Genomic DNA, 24,649 nt, shown 5'->3' with positions numbered 1-24,649 from the left:
TGTCTCTTTGCTCCTGTACCCAGGACCCTGAGAATAGCACTTAGGAGGGATTTATAATTGTTATTTGCCCCAGCTTTGCTGCTTTTCAAGGTCAGAGGCCACAGGACAGTGTGCCTTCATCTCTATATATCCAGTGTCTGGAGTCCCATGAGGGGCAGGATGAGAAGTGCCACTGAACTTTAAGAGATGGGACGGTGAGGCCTCCGAGATTTGGGAGACACTCAAGACTTGTCACTACAGCATAAATAGACCTAACACTGGTTCTTTTTCAGACCACCTTACTTGTGTGTACTAAATTATGCATCACAGGAGAAACAGTGGGATTTTTCTACACTAGTCATCATGTTTCTAGCCACTATTACCACTGAAAACTGCATAGCGAGAGCAAGAGCAAAATGCCCTTCTCTTGTTCTAGGTCTTGTTAAAGAGTTGGCACAAGTAATTCTTTGCCTGGTCCCTGGGTTATGTGTTTTCAACATAGCCACGTGGCTGAGTTAGCCAGGGCTGCAGCTTGCACGTAGCCTGGGGATTCCTCTGACCTGGGCCACTAGAGGAAGTACCTACCGCCCCTGTCCATGAGCCCAGCCTGAAAGGGGCCGACATTGCCAATCGGCTGGCATTTTCCTGGGACCTACTTCATTGTTCCATCCTGCAGCAGGGAGGGAATACTTACCCTAATTATAAACCGGAACTGAAAGTCAGTAGAGGACATGCTACTTGTCTGTCTGGCTCAGCTCATTTTATTTGTATGAAAACACAATTCAATATTGGCTCTTCTCCTGAAGGTATATTTTGAGCATCACTAGTTAGAAAGGGCACCTGATGACTCAGTATAAAGACTCATGTCCTACTCAGCTTTGACAAGTGTGCCAGGCTCCAGAGAAACCTCCAAGATTTAAGAAAGGACTAAAAGTTTCCCTAAAATGAGAACTGGGTTGGGAGCACTTTGCTGCCTGATAAATTCTGTACGATGATGGAGATGCCACAAGAGATGTGTATAATAACCCAAACGGCTCTCTGCACGCAGAGTGTGAACAGATCCATGTGCCATATGGTGGGAATGTGAACTGCATAGATGTGTGCAGGCTCACTTTTGTATCTGCAGACAAATCTATGAATATCTAGATTTTTCTAACTGGTTTAAGGACTGTGTATGGCAGATTACGGAGTTGTCTAAAGCCATAGGAAGGAAACTGGTAGCATGATCAGGTCAAGTTGACGCTTGTAAAGTCATGTTTAAAGACCAACATAATTTCTATGCCTTCCTTCCTGTACCCCCTGATCTTTATCTCTAGAGTTAAAGATGATTTATTTCTCCATAATGTCTATTGGGCATGCAGATGCTATGTCTGCCATTCATGGAGTCACGTTTGCTTCTCTCATAGCCGACGCTGGCGTCGCTGGAACCGCTTCAATCGCAGAAGATGTCGTGCTGCTGTGAAGTCTGTCACGTTTTACTGGCTGGTTATTGTCCTGGTGTTTCTCAATACCTTAACCATTTCCTCTGAGCACTACAATCAGCCTGACTGGTTGACGCAGATTCAAGGTGCGAGCAGAGGCTGTTTTCTTTTTGTTCTGATTCTGAATTAGGGCCTCCTGAAGCTGTCCAACTGTAGTTTAATCTTATCTGATCAATGTGTAATGACAGGACATTTCTGGGGGCATAGAAGACAGTGGAACCATCCAGACACAGGCGCAGCCCACGTGGTATGCAGAACGAAGCCCTCTGGGGCCGAGTCTTAACCCTATGACAACCTAGGGTCAGGGAATCTTGTAGTTAGAAGGGACCTCATCTCCCTTCTCCCTGTCCCCACTGGCAACTTTCTTTTCCCACATGGTATTCTTGGCAAGTGTCTGTTGCTCCCTTACCTAGAGAGCCCCAGCAGTGCAGTACAGGAGTTCACCCCCAGACACCATCCATTCTGAGTTTGTCAGTTGTGATCTATGGGGAGGTCCTATTTCTGGCCAGCTCTCCAGCCTGCTGCAGTTAGAAGTGACCTTGATGGACAACTGCTTTTTATATCATGGTGCCCTAAGCAAGACCAGAGTGGCCTTTCTATGACTGAAACAAAAAATATAATACGCTGGTATAAATGCAGAAGCACAGGCTTTTAGGTCTAGAGAGCATCAGAGAGTGTATGGTAAACCGCTCCTCCCCATTTTATAGTCAGTAAAACTGAGGCCCAGAGAACTCAAGGGACTCCTCCAGAGTCCCACAGCTAGGTGGTAGCAGAAGCAGGACTGGAACCCGGCGGACAGACCATAAACATTGGTGCCACATTTCTGTAATGGGGGCCATAGCAAAGACTGGGGCAAGGTGCTAGGGCATTTCCAGCAGAGATTGGTGGGAAGGGGTTCTGAGGAGGGAAGGCGAGTCTGAGCCACGCCCACGATCAGACCCTTTGTCTTTACAGATATCGCTAACAAAGTCCTCCTGGCTCTGTTCACCTGCGAGATGCTGGTAAAAATGTACAGCTTGGGTCTCCAGGCCTATTTCGTCTCTCTCTTCAATCGGTTTGATTGCTTCGTGGTGTGTGGTGGCATTACCGAGACCATCCTGGTGGAGCTGGAAATCATGTCTCCTCTGGGGATCTCTGTGTTTCGGTGCGTGCGCCTCTTAAGGATTTTCAAGGTGACCAGGTGAGAGCGCATGCATCTCGCTGCAGGTGTTTTCTGGCCGGGGGGGTGGTGATCAGCCTCGCCCTGGCCCCCTGATGTCTGCTGTGTCCCGTGGGCGTTCTGTGCTCACAGCCCCATCTTGACTTGTAGGCACTGGACTTCCCTGAGCAACTTAGTGGCCTCCTTGTTAAACTCCATGAAGTCCATCGCTTCGCTGTTGCTTCTGCTTTTTCTCTTCATCATCATCTTTTCCTTGCTTGGGATGCAGCTGTTTGGTGGCAAGTTTAATTTTGACGAAACACAGACCAAGCGGAGCACCTTTGACAATTTCCCTCAAGCCCTTCTGACCGTATTCCAGGTGAGCCCTCGCGAGGAGCCCATGTGAGCTGCCGTCTTGTCCCTCCTCGACCCAGGAAGACAGGATGAGTCTGCCGCGATTAGTGACCTCTGCCCCAATAATGCTCTAACAGACCTTACACCACGGAAGTCGATTGTTGAGCACCTGACTCCAGCTATCCATGTGGCGTGATGTCCTGTGTTTGTAAGACCACTGGACAGATGACAGGATAATAGACCAAAAACTTCTGTTTGATTCGTGAGGTTTCTGTGAGATAGGCTCTAAAATCCTCTTCCTGTTCTTTGTGAATTTTTGATTGCAGGCAAGTTTTGTGATCCTGGCTCACACGGATTTGTGCAAAGAGATGAATTCTAAAGCCCTAATGCTCTGGTGTGTAGTCAGAAGACTCAGGGTGATAAAAGAGTTGTGACAACCTTCTGCCCCTTTGTTTCTCCCTCCTGTCATGTAATGGGGACAGACAGGCTCTGAGCATGTCCATGCCATTAGGGCCTGTGAAGGCCACCAGGCTGAGAAGGAGGAACAGTGGACTCTGCACTCAAAGCAGCAGCCTCCACACGCCACCTGGCTTTAAGCTGTGGTGTTCTAAACTCCCTCTTCCTATGTTTTGAGCTGAAGCCCTTCCTCGAACAGAGTGGCAGATAAATTTTAAAGACCCATCTGCCCTTGTCACTTTTCTCACATTGTCAGTGATTTCCAGAGCCCTGCTGGGGAGGCAGGAAGGTCTGGTAGGAGGGACCATAGACGTGGACATCCAGGTCTCCTGCTGGCTCTTTCAGTGCTCAGCCCTGTAACCTTGGAAGGTCATTATTTTTTTGTGAGGAGGAAAAAAAACTAAAACCAAGATACTAGAGATCTATAAGATTCATTTCTTCTCAGTCATTTTGAGGTGAATAGAATTGCTAGCCCTGCGATAGACCATACTTTTTTTGAAATATACTTTAATTTTTAGCCACTGATTAGTTATTTTTTCTCCTTTTTTTTTCAGAGAAACGTTTACAGTGGTGGTAGTTTTTGGTAGTACCCATGTCTGGCACAAAATTCAAATGCTTACAAAAAGGATATAAAGTAACAAATGAGTCTCCTTCCCACCCAGCCACCAATTTCTCCTTCTAGGAGCAACCACCATTGAATAGTTTCCATGTAATCTTTGAGATACATTTGCTTATAGATGTAAATCAATGAACCTACCAACTGACCCACCTCCCAGTGAATGTGATATGATGCAGATGGTAGCTCATCTTACATGCTGTTTTCTGGCTTCTTACCATTTAAAGTGTCCTTAGGAATCTGCCTTTTTGGTCCATAAGGGTTTGCCTCCTACTTTGGATTCTGCACACTCTGTGGCTGTCCCCTAACTTATGTAACTTGTCCCTAGCCAATGAGTATTTCATTATGTCTGGCCTTGGCTTGGTGAGTGACCTCGAACACATACTATGGGCACATGTGTGAACATAGACATGTAGTGTAAATATTCCAGAAGTGGAATTGCTGGTTTGAAGGGTGTATGTCCATTTCCGACGCTGACACTCTTGCCCAGCATCTTCCTCAAAGTAGTGTCAGTCCATCCTCTAGGGATGGGGCATGGATTCTGTCCCACAGCTCACTACTTCTTACCACAATGGGTGTTCAAACTTTTTGATGGTTGTCTGACAGGTGAAAATGGTATCTTCTAGCTTTAATGCCTATTTCTCTTCAGGAGTGAACCTGAATGTCTTCATGTGATTAAGAGCCAAAAAGTTCCTTTCCAGGGAATTGCTTTATCTTTTGAAATCATTTGCCCATATTTCTCTTGGGTTGTGAGCCATGACTGTTTTATTTTTTAGGTGTCTAGTTAAGATAGACAATACAGGAACACATATACTCCCTCTCTGGAAGATAGTATGGTTTTATTTTTATTCATTTATTATTTTTTAGATAGTATGTTATTAAAATGCTATTTAGGTTCATCTGATTCTACCCAGATGACAGATTGAGTTATGAGACATCATCAGTAGAGAAAGTTCCATGTGAAATTTCAGATAGCTATTAGTATCTGCTCATGAAGTAGTTTATAAATTTACATGAGAACTTGGAATTCCCTGCTTCTACAAATTCATGGATCTAATTCTCCATTTCTAGAGTAGATTAACCATGTGGAATAGTAGGCAACCATTAAGAAGACTGAAGGCACTTACTGACACAGAGGGTCTCCAGAATATATTGTTGAGTGGGGGAAGGGGTAGAGAAAAGGCAAATGCAGAAAATTCATATAGTATGACATCCTTTATGACTAATAAATCTCAGAAAACAATAGCTACCTCTTTCCTTTGGGTGCGTATCTGTATGTTTATGTACACAAAGGTTCTGGAGAGAGAGGCACCAACGGCATGTGCTGGGGGGGATGTTAAGAACTGCGGTGTCATCAAAGACTACATAAGTCTTACATGTAGTATTACTTTATTTCCGTGTCAAGAATTAACTCTTGTGTCTGTGTAATTGAAAACAGTTTTGAAAAGTCTACGGGATAACTGATGGATTTGCTGAGTGCAAATGGGGCGGTGAAAGGCAGCTCAATGCAGATTTGGGTGGCTCCTGGGGGGCTGTGGCGGGCCATTGGGAGCTGCAGTCCAGCTGTTGTGTGTGGGTGACCACAGTTTTGGCCTCTTAGATCCTGACAGGGGAGGACTGGAACGCCGTGATGTATGATGGCATTATGGCCTATGGCGGCCCGTCATCTTCGGGGATGATCGTCTGCATCTACTTCATCATCCTCTTCATTTGTGGTAACTGTATCCTTCAAGCTGACCAGGGGCTTTGTCATCATCATTTTTTTTTTGTTTCTCCCTGTCTGAACTACCCTGAGGTGGTGGCAGTGGTGGTGGGTGTGATGGTGGCCACAAGTGGTGGTGATGGTGTGGTAGCAATGGTCGTGGCGGCCTTTGGGGTGGAGAAGTGAATGCCTTTACCTTATTAGCTCAATATCTGTTCTCCTTTACTGTCACTGGGACAGCATAGTGGGATCAGAGTTGCCGTAGGCTTTGAGAAGTGAGCAAGCTGGGGAAGGGAACATGGGACAGCGCATGGGCTATGCCCATCTTCACCCAGCTTGACATCACAGCTCCTACACAGATCCCAAGGGAAGGCTTAGGGCAGAGGTGGGTTATCCTCCATGCCATCATGCTTGGGAGGTTAGGGGCACATCTGTGTCTCTTAAGACCTTTCCTGACCAGTGGGACCATTGATCATTAGTGACTTGACATAAGCTCCCCGGACCTGATGTGGCTTTGCTGATCTGTACAACTTGGGGGATCAAGTATCCATTGGCTAGCTGCTGTATTGGGCTATGAGCTCTTTTCTGAGTACCCTTTACTCCTTTTCCTTAGCAAAAGGCACTCCCTAATTCTAGACTTCTGCAAATGTGGGTCTCTCTTTCCCTCGATCAAACCCTTTATGACCCTATAACTTTTGGTTGTGTCTTCTTTCTCTCTCTGACCTCCCTGACTGCCACAAGACCTGGCATATGGAACTCTCAGTGAGGGTTTGGCAAAAGAGCAGTTGTACAAACATGTGAATACTACCTCTTGGTCTTTATCTTTTTATTTTAAAGAATTCTCTCTGGATTCTTCTCCTAAGAAGCCCCAGATTCCTTTAGCTCTTCCCCCCCCCCCTTAATTTTCTTGGTTCATTAGTGAGTTGTCTTCTATGCAGAAGCTCTAGTACAAACTTCTAAGGACAATACATAGAAACCCCACTAGTCCCTCAGGCAGCTTGAACACCCCTCCTATCCAGAGATGAGCTCTCCTACCCGATTTTATCCTTATAGCTCCTACTACACGTGGGGGGCCAGCACCTACTGGATTTGGGATGAGTGCTTCTCCATCCCCTCATCTCAACAATAAACTTGTTGAGTCAGGAATCTTTTCTTTGTATTAATCTTTTCTTTTCTTTTCTTTTCTTTTCTTTTCTTTTCTTTCTTTTTTTTCTTTTCTTTTCTTTGTATTAATCTTTTCTCATGGCTTATTGTGGAGGGTCTTGCACATAGCCCTTGGTAAATGCTTGTCAAATGAACGATCAGTATTCATTTCTTGTTGTACTCTCCTCGATGAACCCTTCAGGCCAGAGCACTATACTGGCTTTAGGTCTGCAGAGAAGTATTCCCTGGCTCCCCTCATTCTGGTTACACATTGTGGTTTTGTTTTGTTCTGTAATACATATATTACTATCTGAAATGCTTAAGTAGTTTATGTTCTTTCTCCCCCAACTAGAATAGATGCTCCATGGGAGTAGGGATTCCTGTTCATCATGTCCCTACCACCCAGCACAGTCCCCAGCATGTTGGAGGTGCTTGGGTGTTTTTGAATGAATTCCAAAGTACGCCAGTCTTTAGGAGGGTCTGGGTAATGCCTCTAAATATAGATGATAGGTGTTTACCCTTTTTTTTTTTTTTTTTAATAAATTTTTTTTTTATTTTTATTTATTTATGATAGTCACAGAGAGAGAGAGAGAGAGAGGCAGAGACACAGGCAGAGGGAGAAGCAGGCTCCATGCACCGGGAGCCTGACGTGGGATTCGATCCCGGGTCTCCAGGATCGCGCCCTGGGCCGAAGGCAGGCGCGAAACCGCTGCGCCACCCAGGGATCCCGATAGGTGTTTACTCTTGAAAACCATTTTATTTATAAACTTGTAAGATTTTTCTATGGTTTGTTACTCTGGATGTCCTTTCCACTACCCAAAAGAGTTTGGTGTCATTGCAAGACTGAGGATACCATATTTATTCATTGAGCTCATTGGTAGGAATTCTCAACTGTAGTTAGTCTTGCACTAATCTCTGCCTGAGCCACGATTACCCCACATGTATCAGAGGAGTGCTCATGTTACCAAGCCATCACCCAGCCCAGGACAGATTGCTTCCCTGGGCTCATTACAAGCTCTGCTTAAAACATAGTCTAGCATATCAAAGGCATTTTGAAAGTTTTCATAGAATTTGTTCATGGCTCTCTCCTCTTAAAAGGCCTGAATAGCTTAGTCAAACACAACATCCTCTGGAAGTTCTCTCATCGCCAGTCCCTTGATAGGTTACGTTTGTGTTACCCAGCTGAGATTTCAGATTGCATAGGCCCTGTGGGACAGTGGTGTGCCTCTCCCATCTCAGGGTTCGTGAGCTCTCACAGTCATGCATGCCAGTGGCCATGCAGCAGCCAGGGAGAAGCATCGTCAGAGAAGGAGCCATCTTGACTTACTTCCCTCTGATCCTTGTGCTTCTCAAAAGTGTATTCAACTGCTGGTGAATAAAAAAAAAACAGGCATCTTCCAGGAGATTTTAGAACCTTTTTCAGAATTTTTTTTTTCTATCATCCAAGGAAGCCACATATACAACATTATAGGAAGAGCCAAAAACCTGATAGCTTGTTCAGTCACCTCACTTTTTAGGACTTGAAAACATAATATTCAAGCACAGTAGTCAAAGATATAGCTACAGTGGGGCTATTCAAAAGAATAGCTGGGGTACCACCTGGCAATACATCAGTATTTGTGCAGCAAATGAATGAATGAGCAAGTATCTGCAGACTCTGAAGACCATTTCAGATGAAAAAGAACTCAGACTGCCTTGTGCAATCATCATCTTGAATAATGTGTAGTCTTTAAAAGGGTCAATTTTGGAAACCACACCCTGGGTGTGTGTGTGTGTGTGTGTGTGTGTGTGTGTGTGTTATGCATACATGTGTGTTTTAAAAGGAAGAAAAGATACACAAAGCAAAATATAAAACGCATAAAAACACAATGTTCATGTTATAGATTGTTTCATGCAGTGTGTATTATAGCCATAGGTACCTCGGGCTACAGAGACATATGTTTGTGTAAGCACACACATATGCACACACATGAAAGGAAATGTTGAAGTTTGTAGATTTTCATGGGTTTTAGTAAATCTGAATTTTGCTTCTTTCCAGACTGTCTTCTACAACTTTCTAGGGGTTTTTGTTTTTGTGTGTGTGTTTTTGTTTTTTAAGCAGGCGTTGGTCTTCTCATCTTATCAAATGTATACAGCACTAGGGGACAGTCACCTGTTACCAGCCTTCCAGAGCACAGAGGAGGGTGACATTGCCATTGTGGATCACAAGTAGTTGTGTTTAGAAATTGTGTTGTTCCCTTAAAATGTTCAAACTAGATATCCTACTGAATGTCTTCTTGGCCATCGCTGTAGACAATCTCGCTGATGCTGAAAGTTTGAATACTGCCCAGAAAGAGGAAGCTGAAGAGAAGGAGAGGAAAAAGATTGCCAGGTAACCCTGTTTGCATCCATGGATGGAATTTTGGTCAGAACCCAGGCCCTGGGCTCTCCTTCCCTCAAAGCCGAGAGTAGGAGTCACATGGTCTCATGTTTATAGAACCTCTGTGGTTAATTTTGGTGTCATAAAATAAATGATGCCTTCAATGCTGATGAGCTCTTGCATGAAAATTTTAATGAGATGATCTATGTAATGAAGCCAGTACACCATGGTGAACGGGAAGCTCTGAGTGTGAGTTGTGCTATGTTCTTACTGTTACAGTTGTTTCCAATTAAATTCTGTCCTTCATCAGGCCACTGTTGATTCAGGATCTGGATTAGCATTTTTATGCATAGAAATATGGCTATTTGGTTTCTCGTGTTCTTTTTCCCTGTAGAAAAGAGAGCCTGGAGAATAAAAAGAACAACAAACCAGAAGTCAACCAGATAGCCAACAGTGACAATAAGGTATATATCCTGAAATAATTCTCTCCTTTTTGTTTATAAATGAATCTGTTGATACTGTCATTAGATACCATTTACACCACGAGAAGTATTCTGTGTGATACTTGGTGTGAGAGTGTGGCACACCATTGTAGACGCTGGCTTCTCAGGGGGATTCTGGATGAATTTAAGTGGCTAGCTGGTTACTAATCAGTGTTTCGCCAAATAACCAGTATGACATGTATCTGACTGGGGGACCACTTATTTTTTCTTTATTGAAATTGTGTCATGAGACCTGACGTGTTAGTATCTTCTCAGTGGGGTTTCAAGTAGAGGATTGTTAATAGATGTCTGCCTCCAGAAGGAATCTTGGAATTGGAGGTCTGGGTGCACAGGACTATGCTGTCAAACTTCATCCCACTCAGGAAAGCTCTGGATTTTTCATTTGTCTGTTCCTTAAGTCAGTAAATACTTAGAGTGGTTACTGTGTGGCAGATACTGAGGATCAGCAATGAACAAGACCGATGAGGTCCTGTGTGCATGGAGCTCCCATTCCAGCAGGGAGACAGGAATCTGCTGTGCAGTTACCATACAGCATGTGGGACACTGTTGGGTAGAGAGAGGCATGGCTGGTGCTGGCTAGCCATGGCTGGGAAGGAGTTAGACCCACTTTCTCCTCATCTGCCCCCAGAGCTATGTCTTAAGCAGAACCATCACTGGGGACACCTGTCCATAGGCATGCATGCACTTATGTGCAACAGAGCTTCTCTCCCTGTACTGAATGGCAGGGCTGAGTCTATACTTTGGTCCTCTGCAGTGCACTGAAGTCAGAGTCTCCCCTCCTCTCAAGACCTCTCTGTCATCCTAGGTTACAATTGATGACTACCGAGAAGAGGATGAAGACAAGGACCCCTACCCACCTTGTGATGTGCCAGGTACGGTGACAGGTGTCACTGAGGCCAGTGACAGGCTTTCAGTTCATGTGTGATATAGTGTGATCAGAGGCTCAATCTGTGGCTGGCCAGCCCAGCTGGGGTGATGGTGGATGGGGAGGCTGCTGAGGCCACGGGGCCAGTCCCCTTGTGGAGCAGTTAGCCTTTCTTTTTTTCTCTTGGTCCCCCGGGTAACTTACATAATCCAAAATCCAGGTTGTGGGGAGAGAAAGTGTGAGTGGATCAAGGCAAGCCCCACTTGTCCTGAGAAATCTTTGTAGGAGGCAACCAGACATTCCTACTGTTATTACTGCTCACCTGACCCTTTCACATTTGCTGGTGCCTTTATTGGCTGATGTAGCAGAGACTGTGGGGGAGGGGGTCAGGGGGTAGGAATGGTTGTGTGTGGCTTGAAGTCTCACGCACAGTTTTTCAGGGTGAAGCTGAGCAAGGCTACTGGGGAAACAGCTGGGTACTGGGAGTTATAGCAGTGAGAATCCCACTGGCAGTACCCTCTACCTGTGCTTAGATCTGGAACTGCTGGGAACCTTCTTTCCAGTACTGCACACACTCACAGACAGGCACGCTTCTCAGCCCTTCACAGGAACTCAGTCCATATTAGGAAGGGTTTTCATTAATGTAAGCTAATAGATGTGAAAGTTTGCTCTCTATATGAAATTGCGAACAATAATTCAAACCCAAATGCAATCGTGTTATTTTGTGCCTATAAAAAAAAAGTCTCATTTACAGTAGGGGAAGAGGAAGAGGAGGAGGAAGAGGATGAACCTGAGGTTCCTGCTGGCCCCCGTCCTCGCAGAATCTCAGAGTTGAACATGAAGGAGAAAATCGCCCCCATCCCTGAAGGAAGTGCATTCTTCATTCTGAGCAAGACCAACCCGTAAATACTCAGTTTCTGATTTCATTGCTGCTGTGTCTCACCTGTCACCCTCCAGATTGCTCGAGGGGATGCTGCAGATGGGGTAAAGGAGGGTGGTTCACAGCCCTTCTCTGTGCCTTTGCGTTGGAGTCCCTGAGTCCTTTCTGACCCCTCTCTTGCCCCAGCCTGCCTTTTTCCTCTGTCAGTCTCTTCCTGGCTGTCCCATTCCTGTATGGAGGTGCTGTTAGGATTATGACTGGCTCCGAGGAGAGGTGCCATCCCAGACTCTCCTCCCCCTTAGCCCCTGTACTAGTCAGAGCCCATGGCTCAGGTGTCCACGGTTGTCACCTGTGTTTTCCATCCAGAGGACCCTTTCTTCATGAGCGGGCCCTTTTGTTGAGTTGCTCTGAGGATGATAATTTTGTGACCAAGTTCCGCATAGCATCTTCATTTTGAGATCCAGTTTAGTTGGTCACCTGTTCCCTACTGGGTTTTATGGCGATGAAGTGATATTGTTCACTGATATTTTATAGGTGGTAGCTATTCAATTCAGCCCTATGATGCTTAAAATAGCATTTCTCATGTTAAATTGATACGGTACTCACCAGGAGCATGGTACTTACAAGTACTGCAAGAGGATGACATTTATTTACTAGCTGGTTTCTAGGTTTTAAATCATCTGAGACAGATGGCATACCAGGGGGAATGAATAGCTCCTGGAAAGGTTTCTAGAATTATAGAAGCATTTCTTGACTGCCAGAGAAGGACGCTGTGGAATTCACAGTCCCCAGGGAGACATAGGTGGGAAGCAAGGCTGCAGTCCTTAGTAACTTGAGGATTTGATAGTAGTTTTTATAGCTTATCACTGTTGAGAGTTTGAGTATCTCTTTATTTTAAAATTTAAAAAAAAGATTTTATTTACTTATTGGAGAGCATGAGCCAGAGGGAGGGCAGAAGGAGAAAGACTCCCCACTGAGTCTCCCTAGCCTGACTCTGGGCTCAGTCCCAGGACCCTGAGGTCAAAATCTGAGCCCAAAAGCACATGCTTAACTGAGTCACCCAGGCACCCCTGGGTGTCTCTTTAAAAAAAGATACTGAGCTGATGTTACTGACGCCTACAGCTCACTGGGTCCACATATTTTGAAGGAATGGATTGACGTCCCCCCAAAGCTGTGAACACTCCTGCACTCACTGCTTTGGATCGTTCCCCCAGACTCACCTGCTAACAGCTTGCAAGCCCTCCCAGGGCACATCCCAGCATGAAGCAGCCCCAAAAGGGAGATTTCTCATAAACTTGACTCTAGTTTTGAAAGTGAAAAAGGAAAATATTTTCAAGGGAAAATATGAATGTACTCTGTAGGCTAAAAATTAAATCTTTCAATTCTAAAATCAAACGTTGAGGTTAAGGGTAGTCTGGCATAATTAGCCCTTGGGATCTCAGGGGCAACAGGACTCTGAAGACTCTGTCACATGGTTCATAAGATCCCTATACAATTCTTGCATGATACAACTTTCACTCCACTTTCTTAGGTGTGCTTGTGGGTTGACTCCAAAGTTTAAAAACAAAAACAAAAAGCACTTATGACGGAATCTCCATATAACAGGAGATTTTACCAGCCCGTCTACTACATTTTCATACAGCCAGGCTGCAGTGTAAAAAAAGGGGTTAGTCTCCTTTTTAAGTTTTAATTCTTAATTGAAGTCTAGTTGACATACAATAGCCTATTGGTTTCAGGCACACAGCATAGTGATTTGACAAGTCTGTACATTGTGCAGTGCTCACAACGATAACATTATTACAATATTATTGATGATATTCCCTATGCTGTACTTTTCATCCCCGTGACTTGTTTATTTTATAACTGGAAGTTTGTACCCCTGGATCCCCTTCACGCATTGCTCTCATTCTTGTGAGCTGTTGCAATGAGCTCTGAGCTCAGATTCCTTCCTAAGGCAGGGAAAGGAAGCCACTTGGCTTCATGTCCTAGTGGGAAACTGTTATCGTCCTGCTGGATTGGAAATCTCCCTCAATCCTTACTAGCTGCATCACCTTAACACATTTCAAATGCTTAAGCCTCAGTTTCTCCACTTGGAGCAGGACAATAATACCCACTTTTAAGGACTTGATGAATGATGTCTATGGAGCCCCCACACAGAGCTGTGGCACTGTGGGCCTTTGGGGTCTGCCTTCTGGGACTTTGCAGGGGCTCATAGTCAAGTGGCTCTGGTTGGCCAGGTGCGAGCACGGGTAGCACAGCAGACAGCTGTCCTCTGCCTGACGTGTCACCACGAGTAGCCCCAGCATGCAGAAGGCCCTGGCCCTGCCCAGGGCTGTGTCCATGCAGCGGCTTTCCCCACAGGATCCGCGTGGGCTGCCACAAGCTCATCAACCACCACATCTTCACCAACCTCATCCTCGTCTTCATCATGCTGAGTAGTGCCGCCCTTGCCGCCGAGGACCCCATCCGCAGCCACTCCTTCCGGAACACTGTAAGCCACAGAGCAGGGACAGGTGGGCGGGTCTTCCGCTGGGACGAGCACCGGTCACTCAGGCAGGGCTAAAGGGTAGAGGAGGCTTCTCATGCACCTGGAGGCATCTGGTATTTCGGGATGTGAGTGCCAGGCGGGGGGATTTGTCTCATCCCGACAAACCTGTTTTGAATCCCATCCACTACACTTCATTTTAAATACCCTGCAGTAACTTAAAGTGCCTTCAGGGCCCCTCTTCTCCTCCTCTTCGTTCCTTGCTGCCAACGCCCTGCCCTCTTTTAGCCTCCCTGATCAAATTCACATCCACCCCTATTTTAAGGTTTCTGCCCACTTGGTAGCATCCAGCAGGAGAGAAATTAGGAGTGGAATCAGGTATGTCACGTGCCCAGAAGCTCTCATTTAGGGACATAGGCTGAAATTCACAGAGCAACTTGGTTTCATTATTGGGGGAAACACAAGTGGCAGGGGGGCCATGGTGTGTGGAACTGAGTGGTGCAGTGGAGAGGTAGAACTATGTTTTGGTGGGGCCAGGGAGGGGTTTTACAAAGAAAACAAGTCGACAGTTAAGGTTTCTGTTATCAGTTTTATACTTTAGGGAGAGCACGCTTCCACTGCATCTGTGCTATACAGAAACTAGTTTCTCAAATAGTTCTTGCCTCTAAGCAGCCCCATCCTAACAGTTCAGCTCATTCAGCACTGAGAACAAAGACCAACCCAAAGGTGACATCACCACTTCAGAAGACCGGCAGTCTGTTGATTGCTCTGGCCTTGATACTATAGTACAATTTCAGGTGATGATCAAGGAAACCCAGAGGAGGGAGGCCTGCAAGTGTGCATGCGCGGCCATTTAGCATTGCTGCCTGGTTAGTACCTCTCTGGGTACCTCAGATTTTGAGAGATGGGAGAATTCAGACAAATCACCAGATCAGTGTCCCAGGATTTGGGTTGAGACCATCAAGCCTTGTGCTGTGTCTTTTCATTTCCAGTGCTTTTGGTTTGAAGCTTGGCAGACCTGATCTATCAGACTGATAAAACATGGGCGCTCTGCTATGCAGATGTTAAAGAACTTCCTTCCTAAGGCACATATTGGTGTTGATGTAAAGACAAAGGCCACGGACGTGTCTTAATCTGCACTCACAGATCAGGGCTTGCGTTAGAGGTTCTGAGACCGTCTCTATCTAAATGTTCAAACGGAGTGAAGACCTCGGTGTCATTGAGCTCCATCACAGAAAGGAAGCACAAGAGGAAGAAGCTGTTTGGAAAAAAAAAATACCATTATTGACAGACTAGGTCAGGAGCTAGTCTAGAACACAGATTGACAAGGAGTTAATTGACATGGGGCCTCATGTTCTTATTTTTTATTTTGATTACTTCCCCATGAGTTTATTTCCCGGCTGCTCTTTCCAACAACGTTATTGTTCTTTTTAAACAGGTGTGTGTGTGTGTGTGTGTGTACGTGTATTGCTTGTCAAATACTACAGTGTTGTGGTGAGAATGCTTAACATGAGATCTACTCTCTTGATAAATTAAGTGTACGAGCCAGCATTCTTAATGGTAGACACTGTTGTACAGCAGATCTCCAAAACTTACTCATCTTGCATGTCTGATACTTTATACCTGTTGAACATCTTCCCATTTCTCTCTTCCCTGGCCCCTAGCAACATCCACTCTACCTTCTGTCTAAGGGTTTGACTACTTTAGATACCCCCTGTAAGTGGACTCAAGCAGTGGTTTTGTTGTTGTTGTTGTTTTTACCTTAGCTGAGTTATTAGTAAACAAGGAGTAAATGAACAAAGAATAACTTGAATCTGAGAGCTTTGACCTTCAGCACCAAGTTGGGTTGTTGGTATGTGGGCAGTGATGTCTGCCTTGACTACATGGGTGCTTTTCAACATGAACGGTCCTTCTGTGACCTAGTATGTTACAAAAGGTTTCCATCAAGATCTATAAATCTCAAAACAGAAATGGTTTGGACAATGACTACTCTCTGGAGAACTTCAGCTGAGGACAGTTGGCCTTTGTAGCAGGAGCCCTCCCTGACTGTGGTGGAGCAGTAAAGGGCTCCCCTGGGCTGGATCCCATCCTTGAGGGCCTCTCAACTAGCATTTTGCAGACCTCATTCCTTGCCCAGCCATGCTGTGACCAGCTGTGTGGCTTGAGCAGCTGCCCCCTGACCCTTTCCCAGCATCCTCATCTGTTACCTGAAGGGAGTTGGTCTGAGAGGTCTCCACAGTCTCTTTAGCTCTGATCTCTTCAGTTCTTTCAAAGCCATAGAGCATAACTGTGAAAAAGAACAGCAGCCAAGAAGGCCTCTGTAAGTGGCAGTCTTGGCTGCCATCTTTGTGGTTGAGGGTCCCCTGTGAGCATCCTTAGTTGAGCAGTCAGATTCTTGCCACCCCCCCCCCAAACCCCCTGCACCACTCACCTGCCCACCCAGTAGCTCTGAGAAGATGCAGAAACCCAGGAAGAGTTCTCTGAGCAGGACTCAGTGGGGGAGTAGATGGCATTTTCAGGAATACTGATAAAATAGCCTGGACTAATAATTCAAAGGCCAGGTCAGTCTGTTCTTTGAGTGTGCCCAGCTAAGTAAAAACCAAACAAGATCCCAGTGCTGGGGGAGAGCAGTGTTAGATATGGAGCAGAGGCCAAGAGTTTTACTTTACAAGTTACTTTATAAGTAAAAATACAAGTTCACTTGCAAAGTAAGACTCTTCCCTGAGGACTTCTCCAGCCCTGCACCCCAGTGAAGAAAGGGCATTTACTCCCTGATGACACGGGCTGGAATTGGAAGGGGCATGTGGAAGCTTTTGGCCCCACTGGATGCCATTTACACCTTTATTTACATTTCTCCACCTATCCGAAGCTAAGCTAGATGACAACCTATTTCATTGAGCCAAAAACTGTTAAAAATCCAAAATGGATATAAGCCTCCAGTCTGTCTGTTGTCACCAGTTTGTCAATGCGGTGCTCCGATGAGCAAAGGTTATTAATAAAGCGCTTGTAGAAATGAACCTCTGTCCATCCGTGACAGGAGACAGGGAAGAGAGCCCACATGAGTGGTTGAAGGAGGTAAGTCCCCAGATGCTCTTTGTTGGTCGCAAAGAGGAGCTGCAAGCAGCCAGGTGGGCGCACCTGCCCCCAGAGTGGCGGGCCTATCCCTGGAGAACGGGTGTCTGACTGCATGCAGGGGTCCTGCCTGGGGGCGTGCAGCTGTCAGAGTTTGTCCGGATGCCTGTTTCTTATGTCCAACATGTTGTACCTTGCAGATACTGGGTTACTTTGACTATGCTTTCACAGCCATCTTTACTGTTGAAATCCTGTTAAAGGTAATGGCTTTTTCATTGATCCTCATATACTCTAAAGCAGCTGTAGCAATAATAGTTGCAATTCTTTGTTTACCTTCCAGATGCTAGGTTATGCAGATTATGTCTTCACTGGTACTTTTGCATTTGAGATCGTTTTGAAGGTAACAGGTTCCACAGCAGTGTGTCTAAGGGGCCCGCTCCTGTGTGACACACGGCAAAGAAGCGTGAAGTGCTTTTGACTATATTTATTTTTTGCCTTCTGTGATCAAGCTACGCTTTTATTTTTTTTTTAAACCAAAGGATTTTTTTTCCTGTAATCATTCAACTTGTTTTTGCTGTTTCTTTTTAACCTTTAAGTGCATGTAGGAGCAACTTTGGCTTCATAATAGTGACTGGAAATATTTTGCTCCTCTTTAAACATATCCTCTGAAATTTGTCATCTGATAACAGATACATCACTTTGTGTGAATCTTCTTCCACCTTTCCTGACCTCAAAGTCAGAGGAAAAGCACTTATCCTATGAAGGGAATGTATCTCTCTTCATTTCTTTGATTGAACTGTTTTCAGTGGCCTGAAATAGTAACACACTATTTTCTTGCAATGGGATTTGCAAGATAACCCGGGTCTATTTGCGTTGAGATATTTTGTATCTGTTTTGATGGATGGGCTTACATTTATGCAAACAAAAAGGGCACCCTTTGGACGGGGCACCCTAAATGTACTGCCCATGCATGAGCTCACAGTTGCCATTACTGCATGTGGTTTGTGGACTAACTGTGAAGGCCACCTGGGGCGAGCTCATTCCCTGTGCACTCAGAGGTCCGAAGACCCGCAGCAGACAGCCGAGAAGCCCCCTGACTCACTAAGTGGCATGGGTCATTGCAGTCCCGGGACAGCGTGACCTTTGACAACGGTCAGAGCAATCATCTGCTAGTGCGAACACAAGCTGGGAAATTTTCACTACAATTTTCTTTTAAACCATTTTGAGTTTTTATGTGTGCATCTCAGGGGGAAAAATGCATTTTATGTTAGACTCCTGTGAAACTTGGGCTCTTTATAAAACCTTTTATAAAATGAAACCTCGATGAACTTTGTTGGGGAATGGGGTACTTCGAGTTACTTTCTTTTATTTTTGTTTAATGATAACATCAGCACAAAACCAACCTCTGTTTAAACTTTTGTTAAAAGTCTAAAAATTCATATTTACTTTCCTGCCTTGAAGCCAGTAACTGTGGCTGACAGTTCTCAGTGAGAACCGTACCAGGTTAGCAATTCTAACAGCGTCACTATGGTGAGGAGCACAGACACATAATACACAGGGGTTAGAGGTCAAGGACACTCACCCTGCCTCTATTTGATTCCCTGAGCTGCCTTTTTTTTTTTTTTTTTTAAGTTTCCTCAAACTGAATGGGGGACATGCTCCACTTAATCTGTTAGCCTGGTTCATCGAGGTTTTATTTTACTTCCCATATTTTTTAGTTGTTAAATGAAGACAGTTATTTTCGGGTGCGGGGGCAAATGAGATACAGGGTTATTTAAAAGAAATTAAAAAACAATTAATGCTTTTAAATTTCTGGATATTTGCCTCAGTGGCTTACAATCTTCTAACTTATTCTTCGTTTTAAAGATGTGTTAGAGGGTGTGGAAAACAAAACTTAAAGCCAGAAAGATTCAGAGAATGGAGATTTGTCAAGGAGCATCTAGCTTCTGCAGTGGTGGTTCCTGCTAGCCGTGGGAAGGCCCGGGAGGCTATGTGACGATTTAGTTGAACCATATCGAAAAATAAAAATTGCCATTATTATAGGTCAAGAACAGTGGCGTGTTGGCAATTTCATATGGTTCAGCGTAACAGCTTCCCGACTTTAGCTCTCCTATCCTGGACTCACCTGAGCCTTCAACTTTTTTTCTTTTTTTAAATGCACGATGAACTCTATGTACTTTACTGTTTTTACTCTGGAAACTTCCTCAATAAACTTTTGCATTGCCAGTAGGCACCTCTCTGGAGCACCCGTGGTGTGGGTGCCTGGTGCATGTGGCATATGACTCCAGAGCTGGGTGACTGCCTAGGGGAGAGGCCTGTGCAAGCTTCCCGACCACACCTTGCACATGATCGAGTCACTGGACTTGGAGGTGCCATTTAAGCTGGGTCTCGCTGAGTGCCATTAGCAGCAGACAAGGGCCCACCTGGTAAAGTGACGCAAGTCTCTCTGAACAGAGCCTGTGAGCACTGGAGCTCCAGTGCTTTTGCCAGCCCCACTGGGAAGACATGCTGGGGTGACAAAGGCTTTCCTGGGGCCTCAGGGGCCAGAGCTGGCATGTTGCGGGGCACCCAAGTTATCTGTGCAGCTATGACATCCTGATGAGCAGGGCCATGTGGAAACCCTTCTGGGACAGGCTCTTTGGACCTGCCCATGCTGGATTCCTACGTGCAGTTTGTCCTCGCTGGAATGGAGTCTAGACTGGTCTCTTCTTTTGAAATATATCTGAAATAACCTTCCCTTTTCCATCTTTGAACAAATATTTGGTTGCTCAGCCCTGTTGGTTTACATTTCTGGCTTCCTAATGCATGCTTGTTAATAAAGTCATACTTTTCTCAAGGTCTTGTAAAGAGCCCAGGTTTTGTTTCTTCTGAGAGGAAAAAAAAAATCCATAAATCACTCATGCTTCTGTTTCTAGATGGCGACTTTTGGAGCTTTCCTCCACAAAGGGGCTTTCTGCAGAAACTACTTCAATCTGCTGGATATGCTGGTTGTTGGGGTGTCACTGGTATCATTTGGGATTCAGTAAGTATTCTGGGGTGAGTGTGGGAGTGTGAGCAGAAGACTGTTGGGTAGGGTGGTTTATGTGAGGAATTTTAATGTAAGTCATAAAGGCCTGGCATTATTTTAACAATTACATTAAGTTACCTGGGAAAGCTTGATTTGTACGCTGGAAAGCATTGGGACAGTTCATGCCTTCTCCTGCTTTTCTCCATGCCCCCGCCAGGTTGGAATTCTTATTCTGTGTGATATTTGCTTTCAACAGAGAAGTCTTGATGAGAGAGAAGGAAGTCAGATTCTAGCTTGGGTCCCTCGAGGACCTTAGTTCTCATACGAGGTAGAAGAGGGCCTCTGGGGGCCCTTTCAGCTTGGATATTGAAGGCTTCTTCCTCAATCTCCAGGATATGTCAGCTGCCATGACCCCTTCCTCTTGGCTTCTACAATTTTCAGCTAGGAGGGGCAGATGCTATAAGTTAGGGCCCTAGGGCCTTTCCATGGCCTTTACAGATGCCCCAGCAGCACACTGCCTGCCTATTCGACCCAGGGGTCTGGGGCAGAGGCTCCAGTGGGAACATCCCACAGTGGCCATGCTTCCCTGCTGATTTTTTAAAAAGATTTTATTTATTTATTCATGAGAGACACACAGAAAGGCAGAGACATAGGCAGAGGGAGAAGCAGGCTCCCCAGGGGGAGCTCAATGTGGGACTCAAGCCCAGGACCCCAGGATGCTCAACCACTGAGTCACCCAGATGCCCCTTTTCTGCTGATTAGAGGTACCTATGCTCAGGTGATGGCCATCAGTACCCCATATGAGAACAGGTGCTCACCTATGACCTCTGAGCCTAAGTTCAATGGAGAGGCTGCATCCCCCTCAGGAAATTAAAGACCCGTACCTGAGACAGTCCTCACCTCCTACCACTGCCCAGGGGGAGGGAGCCAGGAGTTACAGCTGGAGGGGACATTCTCACAGCATCTTTGTAGCTTCCAGAAATTCCCAGCTGCACCTACCTTCTCCCTGCAGCCCTTGTCACTGCCTTCCAAGCATGTGTTCCAGCCACCTGCAGGGCCCCATCAGCTGCGTTCTCCCACTTGGGGCCTTTCTAGTGCAACTCCCTCTGCCTGGAGCCCCTTCCCCCTTTTCTAGCTAACCTGCCCCTCTCCCTGGGACTCACCTGGCTACCACCTCCCAGGCTCCCCTAGGATGTGCTCTCCTGGCAGTGCATCCTGCATCCTCTCCATTGTCCGCTCCACCACACAGGCGGTGATGGGGTCTCTGCCACCCAACATTTAAGTAGGAGGCTGGAGAAGCCCAGCACAGAGCAGGTCTCCCTACTTAGAAAGCAAAACCCACCAAACAAGACCACAGCCTAAAAGCCAAGGACTGCCTAGCATTTACATAGAGTGAAAACAACAAAGCAAATTCCTAAATCATGACACACAAGTAAGGGCTGGAATGGAGTCTAGACTGGTTTCTTCTTTTGAAATATATCTGAAATAAGCTGCCCCTTTTCCATCTGTGAATGCCTATGGGCCTGGCCCAGGATGGGCTGTGGAGTGTGTACAGGACAGAGAAAGACCCATGTGTGAGAGTGTGTGTGTATGTGTGTGTATGTGTGTGTCACAGTGGGAGGTGAGCTCAGCTCCACGTGGGCAGTCGTCCTACAGTGAAGACCACCTGCAATAATTTCAAAGTATTTTATCCGACTGTAATACACCCTGCCTTCATTCTTTGCTCTTTCCTTAGATCCAGTGCCATCTCCGTTGTGAAGATTCTGAGGGTCTTAAGGGTCCTGCGGCCACTCAGGGCAATAAACAGAGCAAAAGGACTTAAGGTTTGGGCGTCTGCCCTCTGGGCCAAGCTACTTTGGTTGGGGCCAGAGGTGGGCTGAGGCTTGATAGGTTTTACAAGGTTATACGTTTGGAAATCGCATTTCTAACCAGTGACACTGCCTCTGGCAAGTGCTGAAAGCATTTTACGAATGATTATCTTTGTTAATTTATTTTTATTAATGTGATTACTGTATATTTTTAAAATTATTAATATTTTCTCGGGTTTATTTTGGTCTTTAAATCTATTTTCATGCAGGTTGTGTAAAAGGTCAGAGGTTTTGCATTTTCCGGAGTCCATCTATGGGGGGGGGGGGGGGGCAGGGGTCCCTGTGGACCTGTGTGCCAGGCAGTGCTGTGCCCTGTAGTGTTTCTTTGGACTAAACCATTTTGGAGGAAACCAGGGAAGGGACTGGTCTACAGGGGTGCTTCTCCCTGGTGGCCACAATGCACCAGGGTCTCCCCACAGATAACTACCTGAAAAACCAGTGCAAGGGAACGCAAAGTTGGAAAATCATATAAAAATGCACATAAACATAGAAAACCTTGGTTAGTATTAGCTCACCCCGAGACTCAAACAACAGAGGCAGATAACGCTCCTCTCTCCCCAGCATGTGGTCCAGTGTGTCTTCGTGGCCATCCGGACCATTGGCAACATCATGATCGTCACCACCCTTCTCCAGTTCATGTTTGCCTGCATCGGAGTACAGTTGTTCAAGGTACGGGGAATGTGCCTTCTGGCATGAAGCCCAGCTGATCACTTTGCAGGAAGCCTGCATTTGACTGCCCATCTGTTTTATATGTAGGGAAAGTTCTATCGCTGTACAGATGAAGCCAAAAGTAACCCCGAAGAGTGCAGGTGAGTGTCCTGAATGTGAGAGTGGGGAATGAATGAGGAAGAATAGAAAATTTCAAGGATCTGACTGTGCTCACATTGCACAAGTTTTCATCATGGACTGCAAGAGGCTTGTGTGCTCAGCTCGTGGCTGGAGAGATTGGGGGGGGGGGTTCATTTGAGATGACATTCACATATCATGAAATTAATCATTTTAAACTGTGCAATTTGGTGACATTTAGTACAATCAAACTGTGATACAAGCATGGCCTCGATCTAGTTCCAAACCTTCATCACCCCCAAAAGAATGGAGAGATGGCTTTTGGTGTTTGCCATAGATTCTCTAAATGGGGAGAAGGAGTGCCCTAAAACCTAAAATAACAATTATGAAATGCCCCAGAGAGCCCCTCCTTCCAGCCGCTTGGAGAATTTTTTCCCAAACCAGAACTCAAAGCTCAACTCTCTGGCATTCCAGAGCTGGCTAGCCCCTTCCGACAGGTTCTCCAGACTACCTTTCTCCCCATACTCCCAACACCCACATTTGGGCATATTTTTCTTCACAAGAATGGACAGAAGAGAGACAAGGTGGGAAACACCTGTGTCTCTTATCCCAAGATGTCCAGAAGAATGTGAAGCAAGGCATGGAACCACTGCCCAGAGTTGTAAGACCATATAGTCCGTGTTTCCCTATTCCTTGGGTATGGCACCACTGAGGTCTGGCTGCTGGCATTGCTCACAATTGTTTGGGGTTTCTTTTCAACAGACGGTGCAAGTCAGAGTGTGCCAGCTGCACGGTGACTGGTTGTGCACCACCAGGGCCACCCTCCATGTAGGCTGTGGGGCGGGGGTGCCTCCTGCCATGGAGCAGCATGGGAACAGACAGAAGACCCCTTCTCTTCTCTCCCTAAGCCCCTTCCCTCCCCCCTCTGTGGCATAAAGGCATTGGCCCCTTTCCTGAAATGAAATTCAATGACAAATATTGTGTACCAGAAATTATAGAATTATCTTAACAAGGAAAACTGGGAGTATTGTTAGTACAAAGAGAAGGAATTTGATGACAACCAAAACGTAGATAAGAGGATACCCAGGTGGGGGTGGGGGGCATGTACCTGGGTGGCTCAGTGGTTGAGCATCTGCCTTTGGCTCAGGTCATGATCCCAGGGTCCTGGATCGAGTCCCATGTTGGGTTTCCTGCATGGAGCCTGCTTCTCCCTCTGCCTGTGTCTCTGCCTCTCTCTCTCTCTCTCTCTCTCTCTCTCTCTCTCTCTCTCTCTCTCTGTCTCTCATGAATAAATAAATAAAATCTAAAAAAAAAAAAAAAAAGGATACTTGGGCTTGTTTGTTCCCCAGAGCTTATGGAATTCTCCAGGCCAGAGCTTCTGATCCTTCCATATATGCTTTGAGCCCATTTATATGTTAGAGCATTTATTATTCTGTAGGTTTCATTTGTTATCAGGCATGTGCTGAATGTCTGCTTAGTGGCTCTGGAGGATACTTAACCTTAGTAGGTACTCGATGATTATTGGAATCTTAGAGTAGATTAAATGCAGGGCAACAGGATGACAAACATGCTGGCGGGCAGACTGAGCATGATGGTGCCTGTATGTGGGCTTGGGGCCGCTGGGACTGATTTCATGTCAAGCCAGGATAAACCCACACTTCTCTTCCTCTCTAGGGGGCTTTTCATCCTCTACAAGGATGGGGATGTTGATAACCCTGTGGTCCGGGAGAGAATCTGGCAAAACAGCGATTTTAACTTTGACAACGTCCTTTCTGCTATGATGGCGCTGTTCACGGTCTCCACGTTCGAGGGCTGGCCTGCGTAAGTATGGAGAATGCCTATTCCTAGTGCTCCTGTGTGCCGGACACAGATGGCTGCCGACACGTCACGTCTTTCACTGGCCCACTCGCTCGCTCACACATGAAGCGTGCTGTTGGTACAGCTCCGTGCGATGT

At 45.9% G+C, this 24,649-nt stretch overlaps 1 protein-coding gene across 19 annotated transcripts in view; it reads left to right on the top strand.

Moving 5' to 3' along the window:
* CACNA1D (calcium voltage-gated channel subunit alpha1 D) overlaps window positions 1–24,649 on the top strand; it is a 302,856-nt gene that overhangs the window by 212,427 nt on the left and 65,780 nt on the right. For all 19 annotated transcript variants that reach the window (XM_025456187.3, XM_025456181.3, XM_025456178.3 and 16 more), the window contains 15 exons: window positions 1,386–1,546; window positions 2,415–2,640; window positions 2,770–2,977; window positions 5,625–5,745; window positions 9,126–9,240; window positions 9,623–9,692; window positions 10,537–10,603; window positions 11,351–11,498; window positions 13,838–13,967; window positions 17,234–17,293; window positions 19,949–20,055; window positions 21,776–21,863; window positions 22,470–22,577; window positions 22,665–22,717; window positions 24,369–24,515. In XM_025456187.3, the coding sequence (XP_025311972.3) occupies window positions 1,386–1,546; window positions 2,415–2,640; window positions 2,770–2,977; window positions 5,625–5,745; window positions 9,126–9,240; window positions 9,623–9,692; window positions 10,537–10,603; window positions 11,351–11,498; window positions 13,838–13,967; window positions 17,234–17,293; window positions 19,949–20,055; window positions 21,776–21,863; window positions 22,470–22,577; window positions 22,665–22,717; window positions 24,369–24,515 (1,809 nt within the window). The remainder of the gene's footprint in view (window positions 1–1,385; window positions 1,547–2,414; window positions 2,641–2,769; window positions 2,978–5,624; window positions 5,746–9,125; window positions 9,241–9,622; window positions 9,693–10,536; window positions 10,604–11,350; window positions 11,499–13,837; window positions 13,968–17,233; window positions 17,294–19,948; window positions 20,056–21,775; window positions 21,864–22,469; window positions 22,578–22,664; window positions 22,718–24,368; window positions 24,516–24,649) is intronic.

Source organism: Canis lupus, chromosome 20 (genome assembly GCF_003254725.2).
Source record: "Canis lupus dingo isolate Sandy chromosome 20, ASM325472v2, whole genome shotgun sequence".
NCBI lineage: Eukaryota > Metazoa > Chordata > Mammalia > Carnivora > Canidae > Canis > Canis lupus.
Note: the sequence above shows the minus strand (reverse complement) of the source record. Positions and strands in the feature narration are given on the sequence as shown.